The 18,857-nt window shown below is 39.6% G+C and overlaps 1 protein-coding gene across 13 annotated transcripts in view; it reads left to right on the forward strand.

Moving 5' to 3' along the window:
- PARD3 (par-3 family cell polarity regulator) overlaps window positions 1–18,857 on the forward strand; it is a 455,490-nt gene that overhangs the window by 243,741 nt on the left and 192,892 nt on the right. For 8 of the 13 annotated variants that reach the window (XM_065628469.1, XM_065628475.1, XM_065628473.1 and 5 more), the window contains 4 exons: window positions 1,335–1,717; window positions 12,615–12,754; window positions 14,316–14,444; window positions 18,263–18,301. In XM_065628469.1, coding sequence (XP_065484541.1) covers window positions 1,335–1,717; window positions 12,615–12,754; window positions 14,316–14,444; window positions 18,263–18,301 — 691 coding nt within the window. The remainder of the gene's footprint in view (window positions 1–1,334; window positions 1,718–12,614; window positions 12,755–14,315; window positions 14,445–18,262; window positions 18,302–18,857) is intronic. The other 5 variants (XM_065628471.1, XM_065628472.1, XM_065628482.1 and 2 more) reach the window with 1 other exon arrangement.

Consider the following 18,857-nt stretch of genomic DNA (forward strand, 5'->3'; position numbering starts at 1 on the left):
TTTGACTCTAACTTGGATTGGAACACGACCTTGTACCATATGGTTAAAACCAGCTTGTCTTTGCTTCTTCTGTGGTTGTGAATCACAGTTTGTGAAGTCTGTGAAGACTTGTTGACTTTGTGTACTTTGGATCATGACCCAGAGCACCATGTCAGTCTGTGCAGGATTAAGCCTTTTTTTTCTCTGTATTTCTTAATGTATTCATAGAATCATAGAATCATTTCAGTTGGACAACACCCTCAGGGTCATCGAGTCCAACCATAACAAGCTAACTCTAGCACTAAACCATGTCCCTAAGAACCTCGTCTAAACGCCTTTTAAACACCTCCAGGGATGGTGACTCCACCACTTCCCTGGGCAGCCTGTTCCAGTGCCTGACAACCCTTTTCATGAAGAAATTTTTCCTAATATCCAATCCAAACCTCCCCTGGCACGACTTGAGGCCATTTCCTCTTGTCCCATCACTTGTCACTTGAGAGAAGAGACCAACCCCCTCCATGCTACAACCTCCTTTCAGGTAGCTGCAGACAGCGATCAGGTGTCCCCTCAGCCTCCTTTTCTCCAGGCTGAACAGCCACAGTTCCTCAGCTGCTCCTCAGACTTGTGCTCCAGACCTCTCACCAGCTTCATTGCCCTTCTCTGAACTCTCTCCAGCACCTCAATGTCTTTCCAGTGGTGAGGGACCCCAAACTGACCCCAGGATTAGAGGTGGGGCCTCACCAGTGCTGAGCACAGAGTGGCAATCACTGCCCTAGTCCTGCTGGCCACACTGTTCCTGATACAAGCCAGGATGCTGTTGGCCCTTTTGGCCACCTGGGCACACTGCTGGCTCATGTTCAGCCAGCTGAAAGGCTACTAACTTACAAAAGGTAAAGTGTAAACTAGACTTTTTGTGAGACTGCATATACCCTCAGCAAATTGTGGAAATACATAATCTTTGTCAAAAGCGTAATTTTCATTCTAATAATTCTGCTGACACTATGATTATTTTATCTGAAAAAGCAATTATCAGGGTTCAAAACAAAAGGACACTGCAGTCCCGCCATCGAACTGTCTGCATTTCAAGATTGTGGTTACAGTTTTTGCTTTTCCGAGGCCAGTATTTGGTACATTAGTTGTTAAGCATATTTAACCATTGTGTTACCCTAAGGCCATAAACCTTAGCAAAAAGCAGACCAAATAGACTAGCAAACAGACTCAAGTTTTATGGTTTATGCTTGAGTGCAATGTGTCTGTCAGCTCATGTTGCTTAATTAACATCAGTAATTATGTTTATAATGTCTTGTAGTCTGCCAGTCCTAATTTGCTAATTTTCTGTTCATTTTGAAACCCAGAGCACAGCATATGTTTCGCCAAGCCATGCGTACGCCCTTCATTTGGTTCCACGTGGTCCCTGCAGCAAATAAAGAGCAGTATGAACAGTTGTCCCAAACCGAGAAGAATGCCTACTACTCCAGCCGGTTCAGCCCTGATTCCCAGTATGCTGACAGCAAAAGTATTAACAATTCTGGACTTCACACGTTACAAAGAATGTCTCGAGCGGGTAACCAGTCCGATCAGACAGACTCCTACTCGCAGCTACCTCATAGTGTGAATTCATCAGGGAAACCACCCTCGGGCCTGGTACCATCACCTCAGAAAGTTCTCACCTCCACTGCAAACAGTGGGTATAACACCAAAAAGATAGGGAAGAGGCTCAGTATACAACTGAGAAAAGGTAAGGCAGTAATGTGCTCCTCATATAGCGTGAGGGATGTGTGTGCAGTGTATGTGCGTGTGTCCGGAGCCCTCGTGCTGGGCAGGACAGCTTGCAGAAGCACAGGGGAGGTGAAGCATTGATTTTTGAAGCCACGTGGTTGAGTTGTCCCTGCCAGCATGCCCAGGAGTCCAGCTGTGCATTCCTGTTGTGCGGTGTGTTTGCAAAAGGACATTTTGAAGAGTGCTTTAACATAGTTCTCTGTCTCTTAATTCACACAGAATCACAGAATGTTAGGGATTGGAAAGGACCTCAAAAGATCATCTAGTCCAGTCCCCCTGCCGGAGCAGGAACACCCAGATGAGGTTACACAGGAAGGTGTCCAGGCAGGTTTTGAATGTCTCCAGAGAAGGAGACTCCACAATCCCCCTGGGCAGCCTGTTCCAGTGTTCTGTTACCCTCACTAAGAAGTTTCTTCTCAAATTTAAATGGAACCTCCTGTGTTCCAGTTTGTACCCATTGCCCCTTGTCTTACCATTGGTTGTCACTGAGAAGAGCCTGGCTCCATCCTCGTGACACTCACCCTTTATATATTTGTAAACATTAATGAGGTCACCCCTCAGTCTCCTCTTCTCCAAGCTAAAGAGACCCAGCTCCCTCAGCCTTTCCTCATAAGGGAGATGCTTCACTCCCTTCATCATCTTTGTGGTTCTGCACTGGACTCTCTCCAGCAGTTCCCTGTTCTTCTTGAACTGAGGGGCCCAGAACTGGACACAATATTCCAGATGAGGTCTCACCAGGGCAGAGTAGAGGGGGAGGAGAACCTCTCTCAGCCTACTAACCACCCCCCTTCTAATCCACCCCAGGATGCCATTGGCCTTCCTGGCCACAAGGGCACAGTGAAGTACAGTAAGTGCCACAAATTCTGTTGACTGAGATCCAGGGAGTGGTGAATTATTTAACTAATACAAGTCAGTAAGCTAAAATGATCCATATTCTGTACTTTACAGATATAATGTTTTTTCAAATTGAATAACTGTGCTTTTGCTGTTGGCTTTTAAGAGTGTGTTGGATCCATTTGGTAAATTGGACTTTCTAATTTTCAGCTAAAGCTTGTTTTTATTCCACGGGATTGTTAAAGTCTTTGTTTAAACAGTTGAGATGTAATGTGGTATTTCCTATCTTGGGCTTTATGCTAATGTAGTAGAGACTATTTAAGGGCAGAGGAGAAAGCAGTGTGTGCTTATCTCAACATCTGTGCTTATCTCAACATCTGTGCTGTAAATGCACATGTAGATGCATTGGTACATCTGTGGAATTTTTACGGTGTGTTAAATGTCCTAAGTGAGAAAATTTGGTGGTACCATCTAGTTGCTTTTAAGATAGTTTGAAGTATAATCAAATGGCAATTAATGCAAGTATTTCTTATCTCTTGGGAAATGATTTATTTAAAGGATTATACATGTTGCAAGCTTTATGGTATTAAAATGAGCGTATTTAAGGTTAGATCTAATCTGATATCTACGAGCAAGTATAGGGTTTACATTACACAGCAAAAGGTTTACCCATGTGACAGTGTTCTCCGTGAATTCAAAGTACATTCTCCTTAGGATATTGTATGTGTTCAGTGTTAATAATTTTTATTAATTAATCTTTTTATCGAAAGGTATTGAATATAATGCATTGAATGGTAGAGATTTTACAGTTTGACAGGTATCAGGCTACTTGTCACATTATCATTATGCTTTCCTTTCTGTGAACTTCACATGAACCACCAGATTGCTTTTTTCTGGTTGCTGAATTTTAAGCTCTACAAACTTGGATGACATAAGGTTGAGATGACAGTTTGCTTCTGTTGTTGATGCTCCTTCAAGAAATTCTTTAGGCCCTCAGCTCAGCCTGCTTGGAAAAACTTATTGGCTGAGTAAGGAATCACTGGGTTTACAAATATACTCTCTGTCACTACAGTATTTTTTACCTATTTTTTGTATTTGTGGAAACCTGTAGAAATATCACTCAGACAGAAATGAATTCTTAGCCAAGAGTGGAAATGTACATTTCACATAATTTCAAAGCACCAACAAAAGAATACGGAATATGGGAACGCAATATTTTCCATGAAACGAATGTGATGTTATAGCTGCTCGTAAGAAAGGAGAATATAATATTGATGTGTTAAGGATTGTTTGACTGTGATGTGAGGTTACATTTTCATCCTCTTGTAGTGGATACTGTTTCATAAATACTCTCCCTACTCCTATAACGTAATTTAGCCTTGCTGGCACCAGTATATTAGATGGTTTTGGAAGAAGATGCATACTACCTGTTGATAGAAAGTGATCTATAAGATACTTTAACATCTACTTTGCAATTAGAGAAGTTTGGTGGCTCTCATGCTAGTATAAGCTTTGAAATCTATATCTAGAATGTATTTCAGAAGTTTAGAGGGGATATTTGTTTCTAACAGTTTGCTTATGTATGAATGCTACTAATGCATAAAGAGACCTTTTTATAATTGCTGTCTTTCACTCGTTAATATCCACTGCAGAAAAGAGGCATATTCTCCCATTTTGGCTTTCATTTGATCCCTCTGAGAACATACATGTGGAGCAACAAACGAAGCAAACACTTAAGGATGCCCCCAAGTAGTTTGTTATAAATATGAGTGCAATTGGGATGTTGATTGTCTCTGATTATTTCTAATGAAGGATGCTGTAATAATACAAGCTTTATAGATATTTAACGGATGTGCTTTTTTTGTAGCTAATAGACAGCAGTTATTTCACCAATTACCATCATTAAATTAAAAACTCCTTGTGGGGTGCATTAAGGCATACAAGCCTGTAAGGCTTCATCTTGAAATTCACTTTTGATTTAACCTGTGCATTCTGGTTAATGATGTAGTACGTGAGAACTGACTCTTTTACAATACAGACGAACCTTCTTTATTATAGCTGTGTTTCAATATATTGCATGAGATTTATTATATAAAATTTCTTGGTAAGATAACCCTACAGTATGTGCTTCTGTAATTATGATTTCTTAATATTTATTGCTGTTTTGGCATTTTAAAATAACCTGAACTTTCATAGGATTTAGCTGTTTAATAAAGTCAGAAGAGAAGGTCAGTCATATGTTTCAGTCAATGCAGAATGTTTGTTGGCTTTTCTAAATGAAAATGGATATCTGTTTATCTTTCCTTAAAGGTCAGGGCCTGAACTTTTAGCATATAGATGTAGGGGTTATTGCTGATATTCTAATGCCATTAAGGCTGTATAACAGTCTAGCTTAATAGCTCACACAAATTAAGATAGTACCAGAGATGACAGTGAGCCTGTGTTTATAGATATTTTGGCATAAGCTGATACACAGTAAGTATAAATAAATAAAAATAGTTCTTTACAGCTAAGAGATAGAGAGAAAATAAGACCATTGATATAACACCCAGAGTGTTAGAACTAATTTTGACCTCATATACACCAGCACAATTCCAGAGTGGTTTTTCTTTGACTGCAAGGATTTGAGCCAGTGCAACTGAGAGAAATTTAGTCCAGCACTTATAAATAATAAATAACCAATTATACAACAAATGATTCTGAGGCTTGGTCTTTGAGCATTGAGCACTCGCAGCATTTAGCCTGCTAGTCACTAAAGCATTCAAAAGGCTGCTTTTCAGTTGGGCATTGTATTACTCAGACTTCATTTATACTGTTTTTGACATCACTGTACTAAGACAAGCCTGAAGTACTCAGTCTTTACATCAGCTTCATTTTATTTGATTGCCCTTAAGTATAATACTCATTGCATCGGATCATTTCTATCTGTAACTACATATTTGTCTAGCTAAATTAAATATATAATTCTTTGGATAAAATGTCAAAACTGAGCTCTTGTTTTCTAAGTTGGTCATAGTTCCACCAAATATTTTGCTACATTTTTTCCCTGAAATATTCAGTGAATCAAGATCTCAGTCCACATCTGCCTGCTTCCAGAGGTTGACCTATCTGCCAGGTGTGGGGGTTCTGATAATCCCTTCCTTTTTGGCCCAAATAATATTTCTCTCTTGCAAAATAATATAGTTTCAAGAGAAAGAAATGAGAGCCACAACCATGGATACCTTACAGCAGGAAAGCTGTAGGAATGGCCAAGTCCATCACAGAAAGGGCGTCACGGCCGTATTCTAGGAGATGGTGAGCCCTGAGAGGAAGGAGGCACCTTTGTGCAGCACAACAGGGAAAAATGGTTAAATTGGAGATGTGAGGAGGATTACGAGACTCCTTGCACTTCAGAGTTTCTCGCTGGATTCCTGTTTGGCCTGCTGGCCCTTCTGTGGTTCATAATGCTCTGTTTTATGTACAGAGCTGAGCTTAAACACTGCGAGTCCCACCAGGTGACTGGGTGTTCAGTGTCACAGTACGCAGACACTCAGCTCAGCAGCACCCCACTTCTTTCCTCCAAGAAGTCATTACAGACACAAATAAGATGCTGTGGGTAGTTTGGGAGGATGCTAATTTAAAATGGCATCATATTTGCTATGGACTAAAGCACATATATAGATGATTATTTGTTTTACTTGAGTTTATCTAGCAGAGTGTACAAGATAGGACCCTGAACTTGTCTGTCAGATATCCTGCATTGTGTATCTGAAGTGTACAGATTTACATGCATTTTTCATCATACTTTCCCATTTTCCCACACACTTTCTTGAGCCAGACTTTGAACTGACATTTTGAATTTTTATTTAAAATTTCTTTTGAAGTGATATGTTCTCTTAGACTGACTTTAGAATTCCTGTTCAGATGCAACAGAGGTGTTTGTCACTTTTGAAATGAAGCATGTAGATTCCTAAATTACTTAAGTGACCTTGAGAAATGAGATTCAAAAGTGATGCAAATCATTTTGGGCATTATTAGCCACTGAAGAAACGTAAGCTGCATCAAGTTTCGTCTTTCCATTTTTGAAAAACACTTCCAATCACTATTTATTAGCAGACTGTAGGAAAAAGGGCAGAATGTTTCTATTAGGTTGATCAAAGATTTTCTTGAGAGGTCTGAGCTATCCTTGGAGAAAAAAAGTTTTTCTGAATAACTCAGCTACACAAAAATGGGCTTGCAATTAATTTGTCTTGATTGTGCATGTGGCTGCAGAAATTTTATAGACAGCTGAGCAGTCAGCCTTCTCAGCAGTCATTTGCACGTACAGTTACCCTGACTACGCATACACAAATTCTGAAAATATAGGGCTTTTACTAGGAACAGTAAAATAACTTTTCAGGAAGTATCTAAAATGGTCTTGATTAGTTTAGTAAAGCCCCTGACAATGAGAAGAGCTTATTTGCTGTTCAGCTCTTGCATGAGGTCCAGTCTTTAATAAAAACTGCTATTTAGCATTAAACAGTAGGATAATTATTTCAGCAATCGTCCATCCGTACGTGGATCTCAGGAAAGAGTCTGCTGTGAAAAAGCAGGAACTTGAAATGCTTGGAAGGGCAGTGTCTGCTCTAATTATTGTCAGAGAACGTTTGGCCCTTCTGCTTATTTTTATTGTAATGTTATCTCACTCCTTATTCTGGATCATTTTATAATCTAGTACTTTCATTAAGTGGGGATGCTTTATTTTGTAATTTTTGTGACTTTCTGTCACAAACTGTTTCTATGTGTAACCAACCTCCCTTACTGTTTTGCGAAAGGGAGACTGTGTTCTTTGTCTTTCACGAAGAATCTGTACTTTTCCTTAACAACCCTTTATTCCATCTGAGGACTGTTCACCCACATGGATTTTCCATATCTAGGTTGTTCTGAAACATTCTCTGCTTCTCTTGCATAAGTGCTAACAAATGTGGTGCCCAATTGTCTAGTTATCAAACATTTTCCATTGTTTTAGAAGTAAGATTTTTTTATTTTAAATTTAGGGAGATCTGTACTGAAGTACCTGAGAACTCATCTGCATTTTCTTAAATTAGAGGAGAAAGAAGAGCATGATTTACTTCTAGCTCTGCTTGCAGCACTGAAAGGGAAGTGTAAAAGGAATATCATAAAAAGTTGACAGTGTGAGTCCTTCAGGTGGTCCTTATTGGGTTTCTGAACTAATGCCCTTTTAAGAGTGACATGAAGGTGCTGGAAGCAGTGCAGAGGTGATGCTTGCTTTTCATCTCATGTTCTGGCAGTGCTGAGAATTTAGGCCTGCAGTTGGTGCTGGATGAGGACCATGCAATTTTTCATGCAGATGAGCCTTAGAAACACAGAAACATTATGCCAGACACTCTCTTCACAGTCAAGTAGATAATCCTAGCATTAGTGAGAAATTAAAACACTTCTTGACTGGGACATAACAGAAAGTCTAGACACCTCTAGTAAGATTTAATATTTTTTTAACATCCTGTCAGTTTATGATCAGGCTGATTCCAAATAAGATAATGATGATGTTAATTTTGAATATATACTTAAATTACATGAAAGTCAGCTCCACACCTTAATGCTAGTAGAACTTTTCTTCCCCTAAAACAACAACTGAAGCATCAAATCTGCCCCTCTTCTGTTTGTGTAACGTAGCTCTTCTACTGCTGCAACTATCCTTTTTATTCACCTAAAACTACTTTGTCTTCAGCTGAGAGCTGGCTGAGCTCTTGAGGGTGATGTGACCTTAGAAGGCGTGTTCAGCATCACATTCAAGAGAAAAGGGGAGCTCTACCTTGTCGAGAGAGCTGCTGATTTATCAAAAAATCAAAGCTGGAGAATTTGAATTACACGAATTAGTGGGTAATTTTTAAATGTTATTATCACTCGATGTAATTTGATCATTGTCAGAGATGACAGCTATAGAGGGAGGAAGATGTTTTCTAGCCTCCTTTTAAGATCTGTAAGAGAATAAATTGAACATAACTCAAATAATCTACTCTTTACAAAGTAAAGCTCCTAGCTTTGAGTAGAACGACTCCTGTGTTTTCAAAAACATGGACATTCCTACTGTTTTCTACTCCTGTTCTGGTTCTGCCTTTATGTGTGTCCAGCTTCTCCCATATGATTAGTATAAATCAGAGATATCAGAGGAGGCTGCAGCCAGTTTGCACAGTTCCTTCATTATTATAATAGAGTTTTACACCCTAAGAACTGGAAACATTTTAGCAGCAGGAAGATATTAAGATCTTAAATGCATTTCTATCAACAAGAGAACTGAAATGCATGGAGTAGAGATAACTAAATCAGTTATGTGTATAAAAAGAAAAAAAAATCCAGTCACAGAAGCTGTATTTGTTTTTAGCCTCAGTCAAATGTATCCATTTTTTTTCCCAGTCTTGTGAGCTTTTTATTTATATATAATAAGCATAGGAGTTTATGAAGCTGTATTATACAGCTAAGGGCAGCAATAGTACACGAATAGTAAAATAAAGCAGAGAAAAGGTAAAAGGAAAATGACACCCAAAAGGTGTCTCATGCAAAGCTGTACAGAGCAGCACAACAACATGTAGCCCAGCTGAGGCCCCTTCTTTCCACAGAAACAAGTAATTAGAATTTTCTTGTGCTAATATCTGGGCTCAGTGTGGATTTGTGGCATTCTGCTGGCTTTGGTAAAGGCTTTCTGGAGATTTGACAGCAGAAAATGCCACAATCCAAATTTATATCCTGTGTGCATTTGTAATATGAGCATTTCAAGTTTTGTTTTTTCTGTGGGGCTTTAAAGTGAAGTGTGTGAACCAGACATCTGTAATGATGCTGTAATCAGGCTATGGAGATTAAACTTATTAATAATGAAATATTGTCCTGGGTATGCAGTCATGTTCTGATACTGCTTTAGGAATTTTAGCAAACAAAACCTGTACTCAAAGAGCAATATTCAACACAGATCCTTAAAACAAGAAAAATTTAAATTCCATAGAAAGTTGAGATGTGACTTAGAAAAACCTTATACAGATCATCTTCACATGTTGCAGGGAGTTAGAGCTCTATGAATGTTTGAAGCATCGTTAAAATTGTGAGGTCTCCAAAGTAAAATATGGGTGTTATGAGATCCAATATTTTTTTCATCTCTGTGTAATAGCACTGATAAATTTTATATCAGCCTGAAAGTGAATGAAGACTTTTAAATTCAATGTCAGTTTTCCAGCTATTCTGAATGCTGCAGAAGGAAGAGAGGTTGTCTCATGATAGTTAGCCTAGAGGAACTGATCCAAATTTCCTGAACAATATGAGCTGCATGCACTTGCTCTGTATCCACGAGGACTTAGATATGTTCAGGATGAAGATTTTAAAAGGTTGTGTCACCGCCAACCCTGTCACCCGTGTCAATTTGCTTCTTAACATGATTAGCATCTTCATAATAAAATATATTGTACTAAATGTTAATCAAATGTAATTGTGGGATTTCAGAAATCTGAAGGTAGACTATTGTTGACTATATTGGACTCCTGCTTCATTTTCATGTGTGAATATTAACCTGCTCAGTAAAAAAGTAGACTTAGCAAATGAACATGGGGAGCAGTATGACACAAATTAATTCAGGCTTTAACCTGTGGCGGGTTGATCCTGACTGGGTACCAGGTCACACCTATCACGCTGCTCTATCACTTCTCCTCTGCCTCTGGACAGGGGATGGAAACTATAACAAAAAGCTTGTGGGTCGAGATAAGGACAGGGATAGATAGCTCGCCAACTACGGTCACAGGCAAACCAGACTCAGCTTGGGGAAATGAGTTCAATTTATTGCCAATCAAATCAGAGTAGGATAATGAGAAGTAAAACCAAATCTTAAAACACCTTCCCCCCACCCCTCACTTCTTCCTGGGCTCATCTTTACTCCCAATTTCTCTACCTCCTTCCCTTCGAGTGGCACAAGGGGATGGGAAATGGGAGTTGCAGTCAGTTCATCACATGTTGTTTCTGCTGCTTCTTCCTCTTCACACTCTTCCTGTGCTCCATCATGGAGTCCCACCTACAGGAGACAGTCCTCCATGAACTTCCCCAACATGGCTGCAGTTCTTCATGAACTGCTCCAGTGTGGGTTCCTTCCAGGGCTGCAGTCCTTCAGGAACACACTGCTCCAGTGTGGGTCCCCCACGGGGTCACAAGCCCTGCCAGCAAACCTGCTCCTGCATGGGCTTCTCTCTCCAGAGGATCCCAGGTTCTGCCAGGAGCCTGTTTCAGCATGGGCTTTCCATGGGGTCACAGCCTCCCTTGGTCATCCACCCGCTCCAGCATGGGATCCTCCATGGCTGCAGGGATACAGCCAGCCTCACCATGGTCACCGCGGGCTGCAGGGGAATCTCTGCTCTGGTGCCTGCAGCACCTCCTGCTCCTTCTTCTTCACTGACCTTGGTGTCTGCAGGGGTTTTTTTCTCACATATTCTTAGTCCCCTCTCCAGCTGCTGTTGTGCAGCATTTTTTTCTCCTCCTTCGATGTTATCCCAGAGGTGCTACCACTGTCTCTGATGGGCTTGGCTTTGGCCAGCAGCAGGTCCATGTTGGAGCTGGCTGGCATTAGGTCTGTTGGATGTGGGGGAAGCTTCTAGCAGCTTCTCACAGAAGCCACCCCTGTAGCCCCGCCACTACCAAAACCTTGCCACACAAACTCAATACAAACCTCAAATGGTTCTATAGATGTGTGACTTTCACAGGTTGTGTTCAGCTTCCCAGGGTTCATAGCTGAGGGCTGTTATGTAAAAATTTGACTTCTGTCTGTCCCGTGATTTTCATACAAAGGGGTGTGTTGTGCAGCTTCGAGAGACCATACCTGATATTTCCGAGTCCTACCTGCAGGTTGCCTTAGTAGGTCAGATTAAACGTGGGTTGGGCATATGTATACCTAGCTAGTGAACTTGAACCGAAGACATATCTTGACAGCCTCTGAGATATTTCAAATGGAAGTTGTAGATACTGCCACTCTGTCAGGGCTGCTCTCTGCTGAATGGCTGTCTGCATTTTGTGCCAGATTAAGTGTCCTGAATAGACTCGATGTGCAATGCTGGGGGGTGGGTGGCTTTCAACGTAGAATTTCAAAGGTTGTTGATAACACTGGACAGATTGCATCAAGGAGGGGATCACAAATGAGCTTTCTGCATAGTAGGAAAGGCCCCTGCTTGTCCTCTCAGCTTGTGAATCCCAGAGCTGGAGTCCTCAGGTACACTTCAGTAACCAGTTGTGGGCATTATTTCTCTGAAATACAAGCTAGTCTCATTTGCCATGTTGACTTGACCCCTTCGCTGGATTTCTCCACATTATTTTAAACATCTCTGTTTTGCTTCAGTGAGTCTTAGCCAAGTGTAGTCAGTGACCTGGCCGCACAGCAGGACCTCAGGAGTGGCAGCTCTGCTCCCTGCCTGCGCGGCAGAAGGTGGGATGGAACCCAGCAAGAGCTGGGGTGAAGCCCTGAGGCAGAGGAGCTGTTGACAGCAAACAGCCTGAGATCCCTCGGAGCAGAACAAATGAGGTCACTGAGATCTGGTCCTGTCTGTCACCTGCCGGTGTCCATAAGTGAGCTGACAAAGCCCCGTGGCCAGCAGGGCTGGCCGACTGACACTGCCGAAAGAGTTGCGAAAGAGGAAGGATCAGTGACGAGATCCAGATTGACAAGGGGGAAGACAGTGAGAGGATACCAGATATGCTTTGTTCTGATCCCTTGTCACTCAGCTCATCTGAAATACAAAGTTGGAAATATGGCAATGACTTGGAAATCATCGGAACAGCAAGTTGCAAGGAGGGCCTGCTGAGCCACCTGTGCCAAGACTCAGTGCTACAGCTATAGTGTTCCTATATATGCCAGTTTTTTTCCTTTTTTTTCCATGCAGTAATTCTTACATCTTCTATATGTATTTTCATGGATTCTATTAATATCACTGAGGTATACATACATTCTGCTGGATAAAAATAATATGTCATATAAAATGTGCATTTTAACAAGTAACTTTCTACATTCTTTTTTGCAGGTACAGAAGGCTTGGGATTTAGCATTACTTCAAGAGATGTCCCAATTGGGGGCTCTGCTCCAATTTATGTGAAAAACATCCTTCCAAGAGGTGCAGCTATTCAAGATGGGAGACTAAAAGCTGGAGACCGATTAATTGAGGTGATGAAGTGTTACATGTTGTTTGTCTGTGTTTTGGCATGAACCCATGCGCTATTTCACTTCCAAAGGCTCTTAGTAGTTTATGTTATGGGAAATTGTTTACCTCTTCTTTTTTTCCTTTTTTTTTTTTTGGCTTTGTCTTTTTAGGTAACAGAATAAAGGCTGTGCATTTTCATCTGTTTTAAGAGTTGCACCCAGACATACTATGAAAATATGAGTTTATCTGTCCTTATGTGAATATAGTGTCATAGTCTTGCATTGCTGTTGAGGAATCGGTTGAAGCAAAGTGATTGTTACCTGATAAGTGGCATTAAACCAGCATGGAGTGACACACCAGAAATTATTGAAGGTGTTGCCAAGTATGGAAGACAATACCCTGAAAAGGTTTAGTGAATTAACTGAAAGGGACAGTATAAGTATAGTGCTGCAGAGAATGAAGGCTGCCTCCCTCCTGAAGGGAGAATGTCCTCAAGGGAATGGAATTCCTCTTAGGCGCACAGCAGACACCTTACTGCAAATCGAGCTGGAGTGATATAAGACGTTACCACCCACAGCTCTTCATTATTGTCCCTAAGCCAAATGACACTGGAGGTACAGCTGAGACACTAAATACCTCTCAGTGCCCTTCAGACTTCACTTTCCTGCAAAACTGGCAAAGTCAGCTTGAATTTTTGCTGGAGGATGGCCCTCTGTAATTACTGTAATTCAAGGTAACCCAGATGACTTGGGCAGAAGGGGACTGGGAAGAATTTAAGATGACAGCTCTGGCATCTCAACTGTGTGAGCTGTGATCTCTTATGAGGAAAAGGAAAAAGATGATTTCCTGATTTCTCCTGAGCACCGGCTCCCTTGCGTAGCGCCGTTAGTTGATTTGCCTTGTGTTTCCAGAATGTTTCTGAACAGGCAAGCCTGAGAATACCATGTCTTTCTCTGGCTTCTCCCTTATCCAAGTTAGCTCATTGAGTGGGGAATTTACTTGTATATATTCCATACCTCTCTGTCCTGGTAAGCGGTATGTGGAGGCCAAGGGGTTGGACCTCTGAACAAAGGCAATATAAAGAGTAACTACTCCAAAGTTGTTTGGAGAAAAAAATGATTTTCTACTTTTGATGAAAGTTATTGTGCAAGATATGTTTGGAAGATATGTATAACACCAAAGAATGTGGAAACAAAACCAGTTTTGAGTCATACCTTGATATAACACCAAAGAATGTGGAAACAAAACCTGTTTTGAGTCATACCTTGATTTTGCCAAAGGATTTCTGTGCAGAAATTATTGTAAAAAAACCCCATTAGATGGGATTAGTTGGCTTTATAGTATACCGTTGCTATTAAAAAGGAGAGAAATATAGCTGTCTTGCTTGTTACTTGTACTGATATGTAAAGAATTTATGTTTAATTAGTTGTATTAAGTGAAAGCTGTACTGAGCCAATATGCAGATTGCTTCAATGTGGTCACTTTAATACTGTCCCATGTGAACGATATGACTTTTCAGTATGAATTTTTACCATTTTTCCTGGTTTGGAGTCTTATCAATTTTTAATATTTTCTTTGTCACAGGTAAATGGAGTTGATTTAACAGGAAAAACCCAAGAAGAAGTTGTATCCTTGCTGCGAAGCACCAAGATGGGAGGGACCGTCAGCCTTCTGATTTTTCGACAGGAAGAAACATTCCATCCAAGGGAACTGGTGCGTAAAATAGAGAGCAGCTAAGAGATTTAGATGAATATGAGCAAATTATTTGATCTTGTCACCTGCTAGTAAACATGCATGGCCAACACTGAATATAAGGGAAAAAAAAGCTTTTTTTTACTTTATTTAAAAGATTTTACAGGAATGTTTTTATTCTCTTTGAGATCTGATATTTGAATTAAATATATGTTAATAATGTGTAAGTGAGAGTTTTATTTTGACTGAAAATGTTTATTATAGAAGAAGGTATTGGATGGACTTTATTTAGATGCATGCAGACAAGTAGATTATGTCATATCTTTCACATGGAGAAATCTATATTTGAAAGCCTGCCATTTGTCCTCCTACCTGCTCAATAAAATATTTCAGAGCATATAATATTTTGCCAAAACAGGATATGTAAATACATTTCTATCAAAAAATGGAATAAATAAGGAATAGGAGCCTTTTTTGAATATAAATGCAATCTCTGTGGAATGGAAACCCTGCAGTTATTAATTTAGCAGGGTAATTCAGAAAATGTTTCTAAGGAATTTACATGAAATGGAAATAAAATGATGTTTCATACTGTACCTCCTCCACTTGCATAGTGTATGCAGATATTTCTCTGATAATTATTCAAGATAATTTCTGTTATGAAAAGGTAGACTGTGGATGTAGCAGTCTTACTTTGTTCTGTATTCAATTAAACTGCTGAAGTTATTTATCATTTGTATTATCGTAGCTATATATAGCTCTAAAAATAACTTATTTGGCTGCATTATCATGAGAAGAAAGACAAATAAAAGTGACAAATATAAGTATGATGAATAGATTACTACATTTTTCTATTGGATTTATGTTATTTTGAATGCAAAGAGAATAAAATTTTGTTTTGCCATTTCAAGATGTTTAACATTAACTTTTCAAAACTACAAAGAAATCTAGGGAGTTCAAGTGGCAGGGAAGGTTGCAAATGAACTCACTTTTACCTTAATATTCTTGGAACATGACTTCAGGTACTGAGGTGATAGTTGTCATAAAATAAAGAGAAATGAACAAATTCAAATCATATTATGCCCTATCTTATTGCTGGAATTGTGAGAGCAATCTGTTTATAAGTTCCTATGATGTAATTTTCACAGTGTTGCTATCTTACATAAAGGTGAATGAAAATGCTTTTTAAGTTTTCTAAATAAACTTAGAAGTAAGAAAATGTCTTAATTTTGTGTATATTATTTCTATAGTAAAATGAGGAAGTTGCAATGCATAATTTAACACAATGTTTTGTTTAAGTAATTGCAAACAAAGGTATAATGTAATGCAGAGATTTAATGGTAGTATTTGATGTAGTTTTAAAAATAACAGCAGACAACTCCCTTTATATGAGTTCCACCTCAGTAGCTCCCCTGCTGCTGCTCAGGTGATACTTTCTCAGCTATTTTGGCAAACTGCAGCACAGAGAAGCCAGATCTCATTGTGGCTGTGTCAGGTAGTAGGTGGGCTCCGCGCTTCATAGTCAGAGATCAGATCTGAACTGGTGTATGTTTCCGTAGCTCCAATGAAACAAATGACATTGTGAGGATCTGACAGTACATGTGTGATGATCCTCTGCTGCATAAGGATTTGTTTGTTTGCATTTTGACATGAAGAACTGTTAGGTGTGCTCTGCTGACAGCTGTCAAAGAGTAGGAACAGGTTTGCTGGGGAAGGTGTTGGACTAAAACCCATGGTAAGGGCTATTCTTTCCTATTTGGTAAGAAACAATTCTAAAAGAAAAAAAAAAAGTTTTTTCAGCTAGCTCCTCTCAATGACTTTTACTAGCTTTACATACCAAAAGTAATTCAATATTGAAGGAGGGAGAGGAATGATCTGAAATCATGTCAGTTCATCCTTTTCACATGCAAACCTTCTTTGGCCACTTAGGAACAATTTGTTTTTGAATCCTTCCCCTATTTCTGTCATACTTTCTACATTCGTGTGCTTTAAATATTAACTGAATGAGATGTGTCTCAGAAACCGTATGCATAAAATCATGTTATTTGATATTATCCATCTCATGAAGGGCAGGACTTGCTGTTGCTTGCTGAGGAGCACTCAGTATTAAACCCATTTTATATTTACCAACATTTGTACAGATAGTAATCCCAGTAAAAGAGATGTTTAGATTTTAAGGTTTGGGTTATGGCTTGTTGAATGACTTTTGAAAAGTTGCTTATCCTTGGTTTTCTTTATAACTAAAATGAAGATGATACTTTTTCAGCAGAGTTGTGGAGTTGAATGTCTTTGACGTATGTTGCTGTTATTGTCTGGAAGGGTCTTACGAAAAAATGTAGTTTTATCTAAAACCTATGGGAACATTAAGCTGAGCCTGTTTAGGTCAGTATGGGATCTTTGTAGCTGTGGTGAGGATAGGGGGTGTGTGTGATGGAGAACCATCATCCAGCACAGCAGAACATGCTAAAAGTGAGTAAAATGTGGATGCAGGGAATAAAATGAAATTGGCAGGAGTTAACTTTTCTAGCCAGTGAGATCTAGAAGAGTGATTAAGTTTCTCCAGAATACCAGGCATTTTATTGCTTCCAGAGTTACCTAGTCTCAGATAGATAATACATTAGAGCTTGTCCACATCAGTGTGAGAGGTGGATGGTCTCTTAAAAATCTTCCCTCCCTGTCCCCTTCCTTTATGAAAGGGGTGAGGATTACTCTGGTTAAGTAGACTCCTAATATACCGTGGTTACCGCACATAACCAAAGATAACTTGCTATCAAGGATTTTCTTAGAGCCTGCTACTGACAGTGTGAATTCACTGAGGGACTGACTTCTGTTATTCAGCTTTTGAGCTAAATTCTCAGCACCAGCACAGCCTGGCTGGCAGAGTTGGTCTCCTGTACCATTCAACTTAATCTGCCCCTTGGTACACTTAGGTCGTTTATATGTTCGTGGTAGTTGGCTCCTTCATCTTTTTTTCCTATTGCTTGTTGGCTGTAGGTTAAAGGTAACTGGGTGTTTTTGTAACTACTTGCTCACCATATTTTTCTGCTTATTCATTTGAATCTCCTGCAAAACGGCCCAAAGCAAAAAAGTCCAGTAAACCCTAGCATTTGGTTTTGGCTCAGCTGAATGGAAAGAAACAGCTCATTATCCCAAAAGCGATCATCCAGCAAGGTGGCTCCTGGGTGCTCAAAAGGGTTTTAATATGGATGGATGTGGGCTTGGAAGACCAAAAGTTCCTTACATGTGTTTCCAGAATTGGTTGGGAGATTCAGAAAGGATTTCCAGTGATGTAGGTTTTCCTCATGTGCCTTGAGACACAGATGAGGAATGCAAGATATAGGAAGGTCCCATCTGTGGTGGACTGAAAGGACCCTCCTGTCCTTGAGATATCTAGTGCTGTAGTTCTGGTTCATCCAAACATACTCAAAAGGGGAATCCCTTGTTAAGATAAAAATGGATGTTTTAAAAAATAGGTACTTGTTTATAATATTTGGAGAGGTACATCTGGACTACTAAGGTCGTTCTTTGAAGCCTTCAAAGCAGAAGGGAAAGGCCAGGGGAAAACATCCCTGAATGAGAACGATTCTTCCTTGGCCAGATAGGCACCTCCTTCGTAGCCAGATAGTCAGCTGTGCTGGCCTGAGGTTGCTAAAGGTTCTTGTTGTTCACTTCTCATTTAGTGCTGTTGAGACAAATTTGAATCAGGGAGCAAGACGAACACCCTTCATTTTTCCATTACCGCTTCACATCAGAATTAGAGCTCTTTGTTATCCCCCTGCTGATAGATAGTATATGTCGTATGTAGTCGTGTTCTTATTTATTTTTTTTACTTCCTTTAGAATGCAGAACAAAGCCAGTCACAAATTCCAAAGGAAACGGTAAGAGCTTCGTCTTTTCCATACTGGAAGACTCCCAAATGTTTTTAAAATGATATGGCACTTCTCCATCGAAGTTTCACAGGTTATATACTGTAGATGGCTCTCTCTAGCTTTACATTTTAAATGCATTTTTTAATGTAATTTCAAATACTGTTTGAATATTATATGCAATTCAGTTATTATGTATGTTCAAGTGCTATTTGAAATTACATCTTTTATACACAGCTAAAGGCCTAAAGTTGGAATGATAAGACTAGACTGTTAGCTTGGGTTACTTCTTGTAACTAATTGTTTTAATCATTATTATATGACTTAAACCTGAGATACAAACACAAAAATTAGTCAGTTTGGATTTAAGTCACAATTATACCCTCACAGCAAACCACTGTTTGTTAGTTATTTTAAGAAACTATAGTGAAGTAGTCGAATTTAACCCTTTGAAGGCTGCAACAGGTTGGTATGTAATGTGTCATTGAGGCTGTGTATTGAGGCTGTATGCTGTTTATAGACCTCATTTTAGTCAGGGGAACAGCATCAGTCTTAATATGCATTATAT

Source organism: Caloenas nicobarica, chromosome 2 (genome assembly GCF_036013445.1).
Source record: "Caloenas nicobarica isolate bCalNic1 chromosome 2, bCalNic1.hap1, whole genome shotgun sequence".
Classification (NCBI taxonomy): Eukaryota; Metazoa; Chordata; class Aves; order Columbiformes; family Columbidae; genus Caloenas; species Caloenas nicobarica.